At 35.0% G+C, this 17,495-nt stretch overlaps 1 protein-coding gene across 1 annotated transcript in view; it reads left to right on the top strand.

Moving 5' to 3' along the window:
- Positions 1–6,237: 6,237 nt before the first annotated feature.
- Positions 6,238–17,495, top strand: part of syne3 (spectrin repeat containing, nuclear envelope family member 3) — a 59,941-nt gene continuing 48,683 nt past the window's right edge. Inside the window, exons 1-2 of the mRNA XM_056476831.1 lie at positions 6,238–6,373; positions 16,122–16,280. Coding sequence (XP_056332806.1) covers positions 16,137–16,280 — 144 coding nt within the window. The 5' untranslated portion in view covers positions 6,238–6,373; positions 16,122–16,136. The remainder of the gene's footprint in view (positions 6,374–16,121; positions 16,281–17,495) is intronic.

The raw sequence follows: 17,495 nt of genomic DNA, 5'->3' as shown, positions 1-17,495 counted from the left end.
GGAAAAGCGGCAGAAAATGATTGTTTTATTCTATAAAGGTTTGAGAACATTTCTTCCAAATTTCAAATAAATATATTTCCATTTTGAGACTTATTTAGGAAATTAATGTCAGAACTACAAGTGTTATTTTGGTCATATTTTGGTTGTAAAAATCAAAGTTATTCCACCGAACATATACATTTTTAACTTGTCTTAAAGGTGCAGTAGGTGATTGTCTTTTATATATTGACATTTTGCGTTGTGCTGGTTGAAAGTCTCTTCACATTCTAATAGTAATGATTAAAGTAAATGATCTAAATATATTTATATGTATTTTTATATTCCGAGTAAGGCATAAGACTAAAAAATGTTCATCCTTGTCAGGCTGACATTTCCTATAATTATCAGAACTCATAATTCTGATAAGTAGCCCAAACTGTCTGTCAGCAAATGTAGATTTGGACATCTTTAATATGTGCGTTTGTGATTTTAGGAGGCATGGCTTTGGACGGTAGGGGAGGGACTGTGTTTTCTTTTTTTTTATAATAATTTTTTTGGAGGTTTTATTATCTTTATTTGAGAGGACAGTAGAGAGTATTGACAGGAAAGCATGGGGAGCAGAGAGAGGGGAAGGATCAGCATAGGCGGAATCGAACTCGGGTCGCCGTGAGCACCGGTGTGCATATGTCGACTCACTAACCACTACACCACTGGCGCCAACAAGGATTGTGTTTTCAAAGCTATTATGCTAACGGATAGCATTTAGGCAGATCACCTACTGCACCTTTAACGTTAAAACACTGGTAAAACTGCTAGTGTGTCTTTATATGGTCACTTTTTGTTATTTTATGCAAAAAATAATCATTGAAATGACACCATTTTTATTTAAATTTAGAAGAAATGTCATTATAGTTTACAGAATCAAGTGGTCTCTTAATGTAATATGTCAAATAACAAATCAATCTACACCAGTATAAAGCCACAACATAAACAAACAATTACCTAGTGCACCTTTACATCTGTTTATTTGCTTATATGCACAATGTCCAGTTTTATTTCATTTACGCAAGGCAGTTTGTTTACGCTAATTTATTTGCTCATGTATGTTAATGTATTATAATTAAATACTGCAAACACGATATAATCTCCTTTCAGTTTGATTTGTGTGTGTGTGTGTGTGTGCGTGCGTGCGTGTGTGTGTGTGTGTGTGTGTGTGTGTGTGTGTGTGTGTGTGTGTGTGTGTGTGTGTGTGTGTGTGTGTGTGAATTTGAGACCATTTTATTTCTCATACTTCTTCTCAGTTTGTGGCTCATCTGCATGAATGTTAATTTTATTGATTAAACTTTTTTTAAATCAGTTATACTCCAACCCAAACTTGCCACGAGACCTTACAAAACTTGTTCATGTAGGCGGTCAGTGCAGGCTGAAAGTTAATTTGTTAGTTTTACAGCTTGAAACTGCCTTATGTGCAATGTTAAACACTGAAGGTGGTGGTTAATTTGATGCTTTCATGCAACATTAAAAAAAAAACTGTTACTGTAAATGAAAATACTGTGAACTGTATATGTGCTTGAAGGTCATACTTATATCCAAATCATCTATGAAGTCAATTTCACCCCATATGTTTCTGTAATTATTGAAAAGAATGTATTTGTGTTTCAAAAAACAGGTGCAGTGTAATTAAACATGTTTGTTTCATAAATACAGTATATAAGCCTGAAATTATTCATACAACAACAATTATTCATCACAACAACAGGCCGCCTGCAGAGAAACTTAGCATTGGGCACCAGTGCACATTTCAGCAAGACAACGACTCAAAACACATAGCAAAAGTGGTAAAGAAATGGTTTGGAGATAAAAAAAAAACTTTAATGTTTTGGAGTGGCCCAGCCAGAGTCCTGACCTAAATTGAGAATTTTTGGAGAGAGTTAAAGATCAGGGTGATGGCTAGTAAACCTTTCAACCTGAAAGAATTGGAGCTCATCGCAAAGGATGAATGGGCAAAAATACTAGTGGAGACATGCAAAAAGCTGCTCAGCAATTATAGTAAGTGTTTGATTGCTGTAATAGCCAATAAAGGCTTTTCTACTGATTATTGAGAAGGGTATGAATAGGTTTAGACATGTCACTTTTTTTGTTCAAAGGTAAATGAAAGCTGATAAATATTTTTTTCTACAATGATGCCTCTTGTACATCGTCCTATTATTTTTTGGGAGAAGCCCATGTCATTTGAGGATAAAAACAAACTTGCTGGTTGAATAAAAGTAACATCAAGACAGAATTTGACAGGGGTATGAATAATTTCGGGCTTTACTATTCATATATGCAGTACAGATGCATAGATGAAGGCTATTGCTAGTTATGTTGCATTACATTATCACTCAGTCCCCTTGAAATCATCTGTCCGAGGATTATTACTCAATAAAAAAATGATCACTTCTTTATCCTGACAGAAGGCAGAATTTCATTTTCAAAATACAGAATTTCTTCTAGAAGATTTTCTATAGAGTCCCTGCTTTTAGTCAACACCATGTTTCTTAGAGCAGGTAATATTAAAAGTCAGGCTTCATCCTGAATGTCTCTTTTCTGTTCTGTCTATTTCTATTCACTTCAACAAGGTCGAAAAAGCTTTAGTGAGATTAATAGTTTTTTTTTTTAAGCTGTAAAGCTGTGACGTCAATATTTAGGCCAACCTAGAAGGCTAATTCACCATGTGTTCCCTTTGGAATTAGACTTTCATGTATTATTCTAGTGTTCTCCCCAAACCTTATTTCATTCGTAAATCAAAAAGCACTATAAAATAACTCAGTGGAAAGTCCTGAGGGAGGCCAAGGCTTAAAATGGTTGATTGGAATTTATAGATTATTTTCCTCACTTTCAAGAGGCCCATTATATAAAATATTCATAATGCACCTTTAAGTTTTTCTTTATCAGTTTGTGTCTGTAGATTTCTATTACATACTTTAAATTGTGTTTTTTTTTACATACTTTAAACTGTGTTTTTTAAGAAAAATCTAAATCTTCACTTCAGCAGCACTATGAGGGACTTAGCGAGGCATACATTCAAACTTAATACTTTGTCTACTTGTCTAATTAAAAAAAATGTGATAAAAATAGATTTCCAAAACCCTCTGATGTAAAATGATAATAATAATAATAATAATAAATTGTGCTGGAATTGTATGCAAAGTCATGAATGAATTAATTCATATTTAAATATTGGTTGATTTGCCTATTTAAAGGCATTTTGTGGAGAAAATGTTTGTAAATCTTAATGTAATCAATGTTAATTATATTGGTAGATGTGTATTATATATTATATATTAATATTTTATATTATGAAGTTATTATGAAATACACTCACCGGCCACTTTATAAGGTACACCTGTCCAACTGCTCTTTAACGCAAATTTATAATCAGCCAATCACATGGCAGAAACTCAGTGCATTTAGGCATGTATACATAGTCAAGATGATCTCCTGCAGTTCAAACTGAGCATCAGAATGGGGAAGAAAGGGGATTTAAGTGACTTTGAACATGACATGGTTGTTAGTGCCAGACGGGCTGGTCTGAGTATTTCAGAAACTGCTGAACTACAGGGATTTTCATGCGCAACCATCTCTAGGGTTTACAGAGAATGGTCCGAAAAAGAGAAAATGTCCAGTGAGCGGCAGTTCTGTGGGCACAAATGCCTTGTTGATGCCAGAGGTCAGAGGAGAATGGCCAGACTGGTTCGAACTGATAGAAAGTCAAGAAGGGAGAAGAGCATCTCTGAATGGACAACACTTCAAACCTTGAGGCGGATGGGCTACAGCCAGGGGCGTCGCTAGACCCAACGTGCCCCAGTGAAAATCTCCAGTGCCCCAGTAAATGCATTGAGATATGATTTACTTCATATGCAAGTGTATTTATTAAAAGTGGTCATTCCCAAATAAAAACGTTATTCTCTAAGTGCAACCGAACCAACGCTGGTGAAAGCAATGTAATAGTATTGTAATCAAAAAGCAAACTGACGCATCTCCGCGTGTGCGCAGAGAACACGCGCGCCTCTCGCACGCGCTGCTCGCGCACGCACTGCTCTTCTTCTGAGCGTCCCGGTAGTAAACATGCGCGCCAAAAAAGCAGGCTGCTTGTTATACGCCGCTCATGCGTTGGAAAACCAGCGTAACAGCCTTTTTTGTTTTGCAAGTGGACAAAACTAAAGTTTAAACAATATGATGGTGATCTTACTAAGCATGCCTCCTGATAGATTTTTTTTGTATGAAGCAAAAAGGAGGGATGAGGAGTCAAGACTTAACAAACCTAATTATCTGCCATGTGTCAAGTCTACAACAGATAATCCTATAACACATCTTTTTTTTTGTATTTTATTGAATTGTCTATAGAATTTCATTCAAATTAAATTAATATTTATGCAAAAGTAATTTCTTAAATGATCTTAGCATCACTCCAGTTGTCTTAACATTGTTTTCCAGTTACATTTAAGATTATTTTGAAGAATAATTGTATAATAATAAGAATTCTTTTATTTATAATAAATATAATATACATATGTATATTATATTATAAATAAAAGTATTCTTATTATTATACAATTATTCTTCAAAATAATAGTGAATAATAGTGTATTTATATATATATATATATATATATATATATATATATATATATATATAATTTTTTTTTGAGGGGGGGGGGGGGGGGGGGGGGGGAGGGGGTACGTGCCCCAGTAGAGCTTTATGTCTAGCAACGCCCCTGGCTACAGCAGCAGAAGACCACACCGGGTGCCACTCCTGTCAGCAAAGAACAGAAAAGTGAGGCTACAATTTGCACAGGCTCACCAAAACTGGACAATAGAAGATTGGAAAAACGTTGCCTGGTCTGATGAGTCTCGATTTCTGCTGCAACATTCGGGTGGCAGGGTCAATATTTAGCGTTAACAACATGAAAGCATGGATCCATCCAGCCTTGTATCAATGGTTCAGGCTGGTGGTGGTGTAATGGTGTAGGAGATATTTTCTTGGCACACTTTGGGCCCATTAGTACAAATTGAGCATCGTGTCAACGCCACAGCCCACCTGAGCATTGTTGCTGACCATGTCCATCCCTTTATGACAACAGTGTACTCATCTTCTAATGGCTACTTCTAGCAGGATAACGCACAATGTCATAAAGCACAAATCATCTCAGACTGGTTTCTTGAACATGACAATGAGTTCACTGTACTAAAATGGCCTCCACAGTCACCAGTTCTCAATCCAATAGAGCACCTTTGGGATGTGGTGGAACGGGAGATTTGCATCATGGATGTGCAGCTGACAAATCTGCAGCAACTGCGTGATGCTATCATGTCAATATGGACCAAAATCTCTAAGGAATATTTACAGAACCTTGTTGAATCTATGCAACAAAGGACTAAGGCAGTTCTGAAGGCAAAAGGGGGTCCAACCTGGTACTAGTAATGTGTACCTAAAAAGTGGCCGGTGAGTGTATTTCAGTCATCATTTTTGTGTCCAACCCTTATGAATATTAACCTAAAGGGTAATAATCACAAACAAACTATGCTATTTTTCTGTCAAACTCTATATAATATTATTCCTCAATTGTCGTATTATTCAAATAGCTATATACTTTATTAACAAGCCCTTAAACTAAAGGTCTGTTGTTGTTGTTTTAATGCAAAAGAACATTACAAAGTTGACATTTCTAACACCTTTCATTCAAGGTAATACAGTCACTGATCATAAAGAAAGTAGCATCAACTCGCACTAAATTATGGTTAAAATGATAATTTTCGTAATTTAAAAAAATATTTGCATACTGACCACAGAGAAAACTCCTGATCATAGATTTATATGTATATGTGTAGATATTTCTGCCTATGAATGGCCAGTCCTCCGCTTCACCTTGATCCCACATTTCAAAGGAGTGCTGCCCTGTACTAAAATGGCGGCTCTATTGACGCATTCCTTCCAATAGACAACACTAGCGTAGGCAACATCTAATGTAAATAGGCCTATCTATGTACAGGCTACCTGAAATTTTGCTAACAAGATAAGATATACTTTATTAGACTTGAGTACTTTTTTTGTAAATGCACGTTTTTTTTCCAATCAACAACTTCAAACCCATAAGAAAAAAATAAAACCAGAAAAAGCCCGCTTTATTTTTGAATGGTTTTGGCGCGCGTGCTCAGTGACGTTTGCTCATCGGTTGCTCGGTGGATGAGCTGCTTCTGCCTGTGGCCGATCTCTCCTCCTCGAGCAGCCCGAGAAGCAACTGACAGGCCTGCATTGACTTCCTGACGGATCACTGTAACAACTTTACAGCCCGAAGAGCAACTTGAGGTCGTTCCTATCCTAAATACTCGTATCAGATGCGCACATATCCGTAAGTACGAGTACTTTATCGATTGTTTTGGCTCCTGTAAACGCAGTCATGTCGGTATAGCTGCATTGCTGCGCTGGTACTTTCTGAGCATAAAGTTGACAGCTTATAAAGTGCAACACGATGCCATTTAATGCACTTAACTGTGTCCGCATGCTTCAGTCGAGGCAGTAATCCTCTATAAATTGTTGTCAGACTGAATTAGACGTGACTTTAAGGTTGCGTTTGTGTTGTATCAGACCTTCAGCAACTGCTCAATGTATGCAAATCAATGTATTATCGTAAAAGAGGGCGTGGAGTTGTTTTGGTTGGGAGTCGCTACGATTATCGGTGTTTATGTTTATAACAGTGTTCAATATGGAATAATGGTGTCATTTTAGGGGGTTGGTGTGTTGTAGTCTAATGTAAAACACTGTTTAAGCCTTTGCATTTGACTGTAAGTCTATTGCATTTCTTTTTAAGTTAACTTAACGTTACTTGTGAACTGTCGGGTATGCAGTGTATGTTAATAAACTGTACAGACACAACATACCGCAAGGAAAACACCACTTGAAAATTCTCAGCTTCTCCGAAGAAGTTATGTTAGAGTGATGTTAATATTGCTGTATTATTATATAAAGTTCTTATACAATTCAAATCAACATTTTGTTGTTTAGAGCATTTCCTCCAAAAATGGCAGTTGGTCAGAATAAGAAATGCTTTCATTTGTTATGATTGAAATTCAGGGTTATTCCTAGGCCTGGTTGATATGGCAATAATGTAGTCTTGATAATTGTTTTCCATATTGAACAACAACAATAATATATATATATATATATATATATATATTTCGATGTAAGTTGTTATTTCTTCCAGATTTAAGAGTGTCCCAACAGTGACTGAAGCCACAAAAATTAGAGGGTCCAACATAACATATTTTCGGCTGATAAATTTTCGGTGGCCGAAAATTCGGTACACCTCTAATATCAACACACTTCTACATTAGCAATGGGACGGTATAAGATTCTGACAGTATGATAACCTTCGAATAGAAGTATCACGGTTTCACGTTATTTGATTAATGCTCTAAAATATATTCGTTTTCAAATATCTGGACAAAAAGCTAAAACTTTTTCCACCTTTGAACACAATATATTTTATATTAAGAAACATATTAAATAATTTGGAACAATAAACATGACAGACTAAATAATTAAAATGAATTATTCATGTCTGCTGTTTTTATTAGTTTCAAAAACACAGATTTATTTATTTTACAATTTATTTCCTAAAACAGTAAAAAATAAATTACACATACCTTAGGAACGGTATAGCATAAAATTTTGGGAGTTTTAAAACCTTGACTTTTCCAAACCACGGTATACCTTTTAAAACTGTAATCGTCCCATGCCTATTTTAGATTCCCATTGTTGCACATTTCTACTGTGTGATTGGGTCTTAGATTAATATACAGTAAAAAAGTCCAAAGCTTTCTTTGTTATTGATATACATTTTATCACGATTTGATATAATATCGTTTATCTGCCCAGCCCTAGTTATTAGATTGAGGTAAAGCTGGATTTATTTAGCACATTTGTTTATTTTTGAACAGTGACAACTTGTGACTCAGTCCCTTCACCGTTTTTCAACACTACTTTGAATATTCAGTTTGAAATCAAATATACAGTAAGTATGACTTCAAAACAACATTAGTACTATTTAATTCACAATGAACAATGTTGCGCTTTGATAGTCATTGACTGCTTATATGATTTCAGCCGGCAGCTAGCTCTCTGCAACTCTCACATGTTCGCCCACTGAAGCTAAGCAGGGCTGTGCACGGTCAGCACTTAGTAGGGAGACCACATGGGAAAGCTAGGTTGGTGCTGGAAATGGTGTTAGTGAGAACAGCAGGGGGAGCTCAACCTGTGGTCTGTGTGGGTCCTAATGCCCCAGTATATTGATGGGGAATCTAAGTAAGCGCCTTCTTTCGGATGAAATCCTCTGTGGTCATTAAAAATCCCAGGGTGTCTATTGAAAAAGTGTAGGGGTTTAACCCCGGCATCTTGATAAAGAGATTGTGCCAAAAATGTGTAAAAAGGGTTTCCTCTGGGTCTTAAAAATTCTAAAATTTAAAAAGCAAAATTTTAGGCCTTAAAAATAAGTAAATTCGCTGTTCTAGGCCTTAAATATGTTACCACAGGTCTTATTTTTATGATGTCCATGTAATGCTACATCTAATGCTCAATTAAATTCTTGCTTGGATTTCGTGGTGTTGTACTTTATTTCACTAGTCCAAATGTAAATGCGGTATTACAGCTACAAATGAGACCAACATGCATAGCCAATCAGCTTTCTGTTATTGAACTGAGTGCGCGTGGCAAATGTGACGTCATCGCTATGTTTGCAGATGTTTGCTTTGGATGCGCTCGATGTGATTTCAGCTGGCGGAGCTCACAAATTTTTTGAGACTCGGATGAACAGTTCGCGGCATCGTGCTTGATTTGAGTTGAATATGAAACACTTTGATAAGATTTTGTCTGAATTAGGTATGACTGTACAGACATCTTTATGATCCGTCCATGCGTGATCACAGAGATAACCAGATGACCAATAATTATTGGCTATTAATTGCAACAGCCGTGGAAAAGGAGGACAGTTTTTGTAAACGTTTGGAAAAACCTGAGAGATATGTTTGAAAAGAGGCCATGCAAAAGTGGAGACCCAGGCGGTTTTAATATTACAGAATATGTTTTTCCACCATTCATAGGTTTTACACTGATGTAAACTGTATATTACAATTTTGATTTCAAAATAGTTTACAAGTTACAAAACTATAATTAAGCAACAAATTATCTTTGATAACTGGAAAGGAATACATGAACCTATAAATTTACAATATACTGATGTCCAGTTTCTAGGCTTTATTGGTGATAATGGTCAGGAATGTTGGACCATTATTGCCTTTTTAGCTTTATGTAAATGAGTGGGCAAAATAATAATAAAAATAAAAACGTCAGTATTCTTGCCATAATAAAAATATATAATTGAAGAGCTACTCATGTTCTGTTGCCATTAATATCTAACTTTAATAGGTAGATCTGTCCAAGATATGAACAAAAGCAAGTGATGCATCAAAGTTTGATTTAAAAAATCTTGAATGGTTATAAAAATCATTATAATCAATTATAAAAATAATAAAAAACAATTATTTTAAAAATCTTCAATGATATGACCTAGTTCCGGAAACTTTCTACTTTCTCTGTTTATTTGTCTGATTTTACTGCGTTTCTTTTGACCGCCCCCTGTCATTTAAAACAATATCTCAATGTCGAACTCGTCAAGTATAAAAGCCTCATCCGTTTCGTGAGATGCACGATGCGGCACCAGGCGAAAGTATAAATCAGCCTTAAGATGTTTGTTTGTTTGTTTTTTCTGTAGTTCAATGATGCATCTAACCTGTCTTTAGTACTGTTCAATTTGAATACATTTATTTTATAACTAATTTTGTGATTTTGCATTTTCTCTTTATGTGTGTGCGTGTTTTTGTTATTGTGATATTCACCTTATTCTCCACGTACGAGTGGGTGAAGCCATTTGAATCATTTTGGCTCAAGACTTCCAGTCTTATTCACTTCCATTCATTTTTAAACGTTAAAAACAGCTCGTTTTGCTGCTTGGTTTTGCAAACTGATATTTTCTTATTATATTATTCTACTTTTTATTGTCAAGCAAACACTTGTTTGTAGAGTAAGTAATTTGACCGTTTTCTGCCGTTTATTATTACTAGTCATTTCTCTCATAGGCAACTGAATCAGAAGTTCTAAAACAATCGCGAAAATAAGCGCACTTCCGCATTGAAGAATAAGGTCAAAAAGGCTTAAATTTAATACTTAATGGTCTTAAAAAGGTCTTAAAGTCTTAAATTTGACATTATGATATCTGTAGAAACCCAGGTAAAGCGCTTTGAGTGTCCAGAAAATCACTAAATGTAAGGTATTATTATTATTATTTCCCTGTTTAGAATTGACAAAGAATATTTTTTTGATATGATATTATTAAGGAGAAAGTCAGAATATAAAATCACTATTTACCCCACTATTGCTTTCATAACTTTGTAAATTAAAATGATGGTATTGTTATCTAAATGTGAACATTAACATGTCTGAAAACATTACTATTTTTAATTTGACAGAAATATTTTCAGTAGTTTACCGAGTAAAACAAGAAAAAGATTTTACTCAAACCAACATTAAAACACTATAGTAGTAATCTATAGTAAATACTATGGGGTTTTTGAATCACATTATAGTAAAGTACTGGAATTTAATCTGTTGTGGTAATTCTGTAGTTGGTATGGTAACACCAGCTATAGTAATAAAAAAATCATCCAATATTGTAGTGTTTCTACAACTATCATATATTAAACTACAATACACCCCAGTTGTTTCCCAGTACTGGGTTGCAGCTGGAAGGGCATCCGCTGTGTAAAACATATGCTGGATAAGTTGGCAGTTAATTCCACTGTGGCGACCCCTGATGAATAAAGGGACTAAGCCGATGGAAAATTAATGAATAAAAACACCACAGTTTACTGTAGTAAAAACTAAAATATACTACATTTCATTCTATAGTTAGTGCTACAGCACACTAGCATTCATCAATAAAGTGTTTTAACTTGTAAATAATATAATATATACAGCATAATTCACTTTAACATAGTATATTTCAAAAGCACTGTAGTATTTACTATAAATTACTATTTTTTTTTTTTTTTTTCATGTGGGAACACCGAAAAATCATAAATCCTGAGAAACACAAAGTAAAAATAGTTTATTTATATATATAGATTTTCTTAATAGCATGTTTTGTTCACATCCCCACTGAATAACATTCAAGACACTCAGAGGGAAACTGTGGCACTAAGGGTTTACAGTTTTCTCCAGATCTATTGTTTGAGTATTTTCATATGAAAAGGGTTATGGGAATGCTGTGGGAGATATGAGTCACGCAGGAAAATGCCTTGTAAAATCCGTTGTAAGGCGCTTCTGTACAGTTGAAAAAGGGGCTTATTTTGCTCTGCCATTCATTGAGTCTCTTGTTTTGTTTGTTGCCACTTAAGGAATATTGTTTAGCACCCAGACCTCCTTCCCCACCCCCCGTTATGAAAAGTTTAGCATTATTGACAGTATACAAGCGTTTTGGTGAAACATTGCGCTGTAGGGTGGAGTGGTTTAGTGGTTACAAATACTGGATGGCAACCAGAAGGTGTTTGGTTCAAACCAACTGCCAGAGGGGTGATTCATGTCACAATTTGTGAACAAACCCGAAAAACCCAATAATTACTACGCTTTGCTACGATGTAAAAAATGTCAGACTTCTCTGACTCAAAGTTTTCTTGTGACTGCGTCATCTAATAGTTGCAGATAGTTGGCATAATTATTCCAACAATCTGTTAACATTGGCTTAATCATAAATAATATATTTGATCTAAAATAAAACAGTAGTCTTAGAACTAGAATTAGAACAGTTTGTTACAATATATTAAACAGACCTTTTTGACTGTTTTCTTAGTGATATACATTTTTTAATGTACTAATTTACTTTCTCTGAATGGAATTTTACAAGTTTATCAGTCTATTAAAGCAGTGGTTCTCAAAGTGGGGGTCGGGACCCTCAGAGGGGTCAAGAGACAATGAAGGGGGGGTCACTTGGTGATTTTCCAAAAATCAATTTCTTTTTATTAAACCATAAGAATTACCGTATTTTATCCATAACCTACTGAAGAGAAAAAAATAGTTGTTTATAGTTACTAGTTCTATTGGAATGCAACCCCTGGGGTATTTACATTATATTAAAGACACAGCAATAGCGGCAGATGCCACAGATTGATTTTATAAACCAGGTTAAACTTTCTGGCACATTTACAGCGCTGACATACATTAAAAAAAATAAAGGAAGAATAGACTTTGGTCTATTGGTGTGTGGCTGCCATTGCATGCAAGGTTTCTGTATTTATAACAACCTCAGAGGATATTGGGGGTCCCGAGTCACTGGCATTGTTATTTTGGGGGTTGCTTAAAAGTTTGAGAACCCCTGTATTAAAAGAATAGTTCACCCAAAAAATGTGCATTTACTCACTATTTACTCGCCCTCAAGTGATTCCAAGCCTTTATGAGTCAGGGATTTCCATATTTTCCGACCTCAATGGGGCAACCCCTGTGATTTGCTTAAATCAGATGTTTTTTTTTTTGAGGAGGGAGTGGGGGGTCTCAGTCAGGTTCATCGTTATCAAAGCAAAAGACCTGATTGATGATTTGCGCCTTCATTGCTCAACATTGTGCACAAGGAGCATTAACTGCTTCATTCCGGACGTCATTTAGGGATAATGATATTGTGTAGTCCTATAATGACGAAGCCGCTGACAATATACAAAATTATGAAATCGATTTGAATTCTTGCTCGGCTGTACACTTTTTCCACGCTCACATTTTTATGTCACGACCGAGTGCGCTTTATGCATGTTATAAAGCCAGGATGCACTTTTGTTATTGTTCTCTGCAAGTCATCTGTCCTGATGTCTTCGTTTATTCAGTGCTACAGCTTAGCACCTGAAATGTAGTGCCTGAAATTGTCCTAAAGTTGTTTAGATGATGATACCAATTTAAAAATATATATTTTTAATTAATTAAACCTATTAAAACATGGACTACGCAGAAGGAACATGAAAGTGATAAACTCTTTTTAGCAATGCATGATATATTTTTCAGGGTGGAATGTTAAAGCATATTAGGCTGCTCAATTCAACTGGACTTTTTACAGTTTGAATTGTTGATTGACTAGTAGTTTATTTATTGAGTGGAATAAAGAGTCACTAAATAACAGGGAAAATTATATTCTATGGACACAAGAGAACTAAGAGTTAGTGGCGCCATCTAGTGGCGGTGTGGGTCTGTCTCGACATTACAATACAATTATAAACCTATTAAACATTATTTAGGTGACTATTAAAGTACTAAACATTTAAACGGTTAAAAAAAACTTTAATTAAATTAACTTGAATTGTGTGGCCAATAACAAATATTTATATAAAGAATTTTTTATTATTTAGAATTATTATTTCTATTATTATTATTTAAACACACAGAGACATATATTATTTACATTTTTTGGGGGTGTGGAGGGGGTTGGGATCTCGACTTCCTCCTTTTTTGTCCTCTGCTAATCCCATGCCTGATGAGTTTCTTTCATCTGTTGAACACAAAAGAAGATATTTTAAAGAATGCTGGAAAGCAGTAACCATTGACTTCCATAGTAGGTAAAACAAATACTATGGAAGTCAGTGGTTACAGGTTTCCAGCTTTCTTTAAAATATCCTTTTATGTCTGTTAAACACAAAAAGAACTCGTAAACGTTAGACAATTTTCATTTTTGAGTGAACTATCCCTTTAATGACAGAAATAATATGTATAGCCAATTGAAACTTTTATATGTAATAACAGTTGTTTGTTTCAGAGTTACTAAATAATATAAAACTTCAAAATAATACATTAGACAAAATGCAGAGTTTTGGGAGAACATATAATGAATATCTTCTTTTAAATGAGGAAAAGCCTGTATAAATTCAAGCAGTCTGTTGCTTAACAGGAAGTCCTGATGTGGTGAAACCTCTTTCAGAAATTACACTGCCACTACCAAAACAAAAAGGCTGGTACATAAAACAATTTACTCAATTTTATAATTAGAATGAGTTATACAGTGTACATTGAGGATGTGCTTTATATTGTAATCTTTATTAAATGGAAAAGAGCCCCAAAAGAAGCTGACTCCAGCTGCTGTTTGGAGACCTCCAAATGGGAGGAATTACACCGCAAGTTGGCTGGGTGACCAACCAGTGGGCTGGGTGACCAACCAGTGGGAGGGACTTATGCTGCATCTAGGTTGGGTTTAGGGTTGTCTAGGTGTAGTAGACATAATTAAAACACAACAGGTTGCTGTGAGGTTGGGTTTAGGGTTGGGGTAGGTGTAGACATTCATAAAACACAAAAGGTTGGACTCATGTACAAGAGGAGCTATCCTGTACCCCAGGAGGTGTGTACAGCCCACTTGGAGCTCAAGTCCCGCCCACTTGGGCTCAAGTCCCACCCACTTGGAGCTAACCAGTCCATTTGGAGCTGGCTCTGACCTCCGTTTATACCCTTCTCAAAATATGAGATAATCATGAAGCCAGCAAATGCTTAAACTTCTCATTAAAAAAACATTATACTGATTATTATCCTTGTTGATTTAAACAAGTGTTTTACAATTTATTTGTTTGACCGGCCCTTTTATCCAAAGTAAGTGACTCATATTTTATTTTATTTTATTTTTTGAGTCAAGGTTGTTATTTCCATTGTGGTGACATTTCCCGGGAACCAAAGCCAAGATATTTACGATAAAATGTTTGAGATCTGTCAGATTTTTCACTCATTTTGATGGAAGACCTTTCATCATCAATGTTAATTGCAGTTTTGTGGAACTTTGTTTATCCTTATATCCATTTTAATATTTAAAAGAATTCTGTTCCACTTTTTTACAGAAATATGCAAACATTTAAACAAATAATTTCTGTAAAAACAGTTTTATTTAAATATATATTAAATTAAAATACAATATTTATCTGTAAAACAAGCCCTATTTACAGTTGAAGTCTAATTATTAGAATTCTTAGCCCCCCTTTCAATTTTTCACTTGAATTTTTTTACTTTTTCAAATATTTCCCAAATGATGTTTAACAGAGCATGGAAATTTTCACGTTATGCCTGATAATATTTTTTTCTTTTGGAGAAAGTCTTATTTGTTTTATTTTGGCTAGAATAAAAACAGTTTTTTTTTTTTAAACACTATTTTAAGGACAAAATTATTAGCCCCTTTAAGCTATATTTTGAAATTAGTCAAGTTATTGTATGGCGATGGTTTGTTCTGTAGAACTATTGAAAAAAGTATAGCTTAAAGGGGCTAATAAATATACTCTATCCTTCATAATTAACCTAGTTAAGTCTTTAATTGTGACTAAGCTGTATAGAATTGTCTTGAAAAATATCTAGTAAAATATTATTTACTGTCATCATGGCAAAGATAAAATAAATCAGTGATTAGAAACGAGTTATTAAATCATCTCTCCATTAAACAGAAATTGGGGGAAAAATATAAAAAGGGGGGCTAATAATTCAGTAGGGCTAAAAATTCTGACTTCAACTGTATGATTTAGAATGTATATTCCGGATCACATAATTTTATTTATTTATTTTATTTTTTTGTAATTATTTTTCATCAGGTTTTTGCCTTTATTTGGAAAGGACAGTAGAGGTTGCAGACAGGAAAGTATTGGGAGCAGAAAGAGGGGAGGGGTCGGCAAAGGACCTCGAGCCGAGAATCGAACTCTGGTCGCCGTCAGCACCATGGTGCTATATGTCGGCGCATATTGGCTATTGGCACTGACATTATCACATAATTTTTAACCAACACTTTTTGAGGTTTCAATCTTTCCCCATTCATATAAATAGAGCTGTTTTTGCTTGATTTAAAAAATTGCTTCCTGAGGGATGATTTCCAATATGGTTACTGAATGAACAGACTTGCCTTAAAGGTGCTTTGGCTTTGCCAGTTGAGCTACAGGCACACTCTAGATAAACGCATGTGCTTAAAGTGATTAAAATCAGTATGCGCTATCGGTTGTTTTTACTAAATTGAAATATGAAATGAAAATGTGTGTCCCCTGTTTTTGCATCAGGTCAGCCTTAACCTAATGACCCAGCAGGAGCAGCATGAGTTCAGGGAAAGTCTGGAGGAAGCCCGATCCTGGATGCAGGCCGTCCAGGAGAGGCTCAAACAAAATGATAACACCCAAGGGCCCAGATCAGCACTGGAGGTCAGGCTCAGAGAGACCGAGGTAAGACCTTTCTTGATCTCTGACTTTTGGTAGAACTGAAATAGAGCTATCTCAGTTTCTCAGATGTGTCTCATGTTTGCTAAAGAAGCTCTTGTGATCATCTCACAGAGGTTGATCCTATATAATCCTATCAGTTTAGATGTTCCATTGATCATGACTTGGCTTCTATCAATTTCTTGTTGCGATTAATTGCTAAAGTTTTATCACGATGGACGGTATTATCACAGTATTGACCCAAGCTACACAAAAGGTTACTTTAACCGGTATAATAGCTAAAAAAAATACTTACCACTTTATTGTGTATACATGTTCGGAGTAAAGAAATGTTTTAATTAGGGATGCACTGATACCATTTTTTGGAACCGATCCGATCTCGATACCAAAATTCTGAGTATCGATCGATACAGATCTGATCCCGATACTGTGCCGTTTTGTTAAGCATAATACAGTTTCTATGAAACAGATGAAGCAATCTAACAAAAAAAATTATACTTGCTATAAACTGTGGGCTACATTATTTAAGCATTTGTGATGACATTGATCTGTTGTGGTCCAGCTTATGTTTGCTTTTTTAATATTAAGATTTTTCTTTGAAATCTACAATAGGCTACCACCATTGACACTAATTGTTGGTGAAGTAATCAGCCTTTTATCAAAGCCTAATATTTTCCTGCAGGTTTCCAGCAAAAATATGCGGTATCGAAACGTTATCCATTCCAAGTATCGAGATCAGTGCATCCCTAGTTTTATCAAATTAAATTGCAAAAGGGGGATAAAGTAAGATAGGTAACAAAAAAAAAAAAAAAAAAAAAAAAAATTTATTATCTTAAAACAGTTATTATTAATAGAACAATTATTAATTTCTTAAAGGTCCCATGAAATAAAAAAAAAAATGTAGATGTTAGTTTCAGTCTGTTAGATTTAAGGACATCTATCTGTTTATGAAAATAAAAACCTTTGAATATTTTTCCAGACACATTAAGCTGCTAGATGTTTGTCTGAAAGCGTTTATGTTCCTCCTTAATGCCATCTGTGTGTAAAATTATCGATAAAATGCTTATGATAAGCCGTTGGTTGTTTACCTTCAAGTTCTGCTTCCTTCAGTTGCATGACGTGCGTGCACGTGAAGCAGCCGGTGAGCACCAGCACACACATATTATGTACATCTCCACATGCGAAAGTGTTACTTCATATGTTTTCATCGAAGTTGTTCAC

This window comes from Danio aesculapii, chromosome 17 (assembly GCF_903798145.1).
Source record: "Danio aesculapii chromosome 17, fDanAes4.1, whole genome shotgun sequence".
NCBI classification, from domain to species: domain Eukaryota; kingdom Metazoa; phylum Chordata; class Actinopteri; order Cypriniformes; family Danionidae; genus Danio; species Danio aesculapii.
The sequence above is the reverse complement of the archived record's forward strand: the minus strand, read 5'-3'. Positions and strand labels throughout refer to the sequence as shown.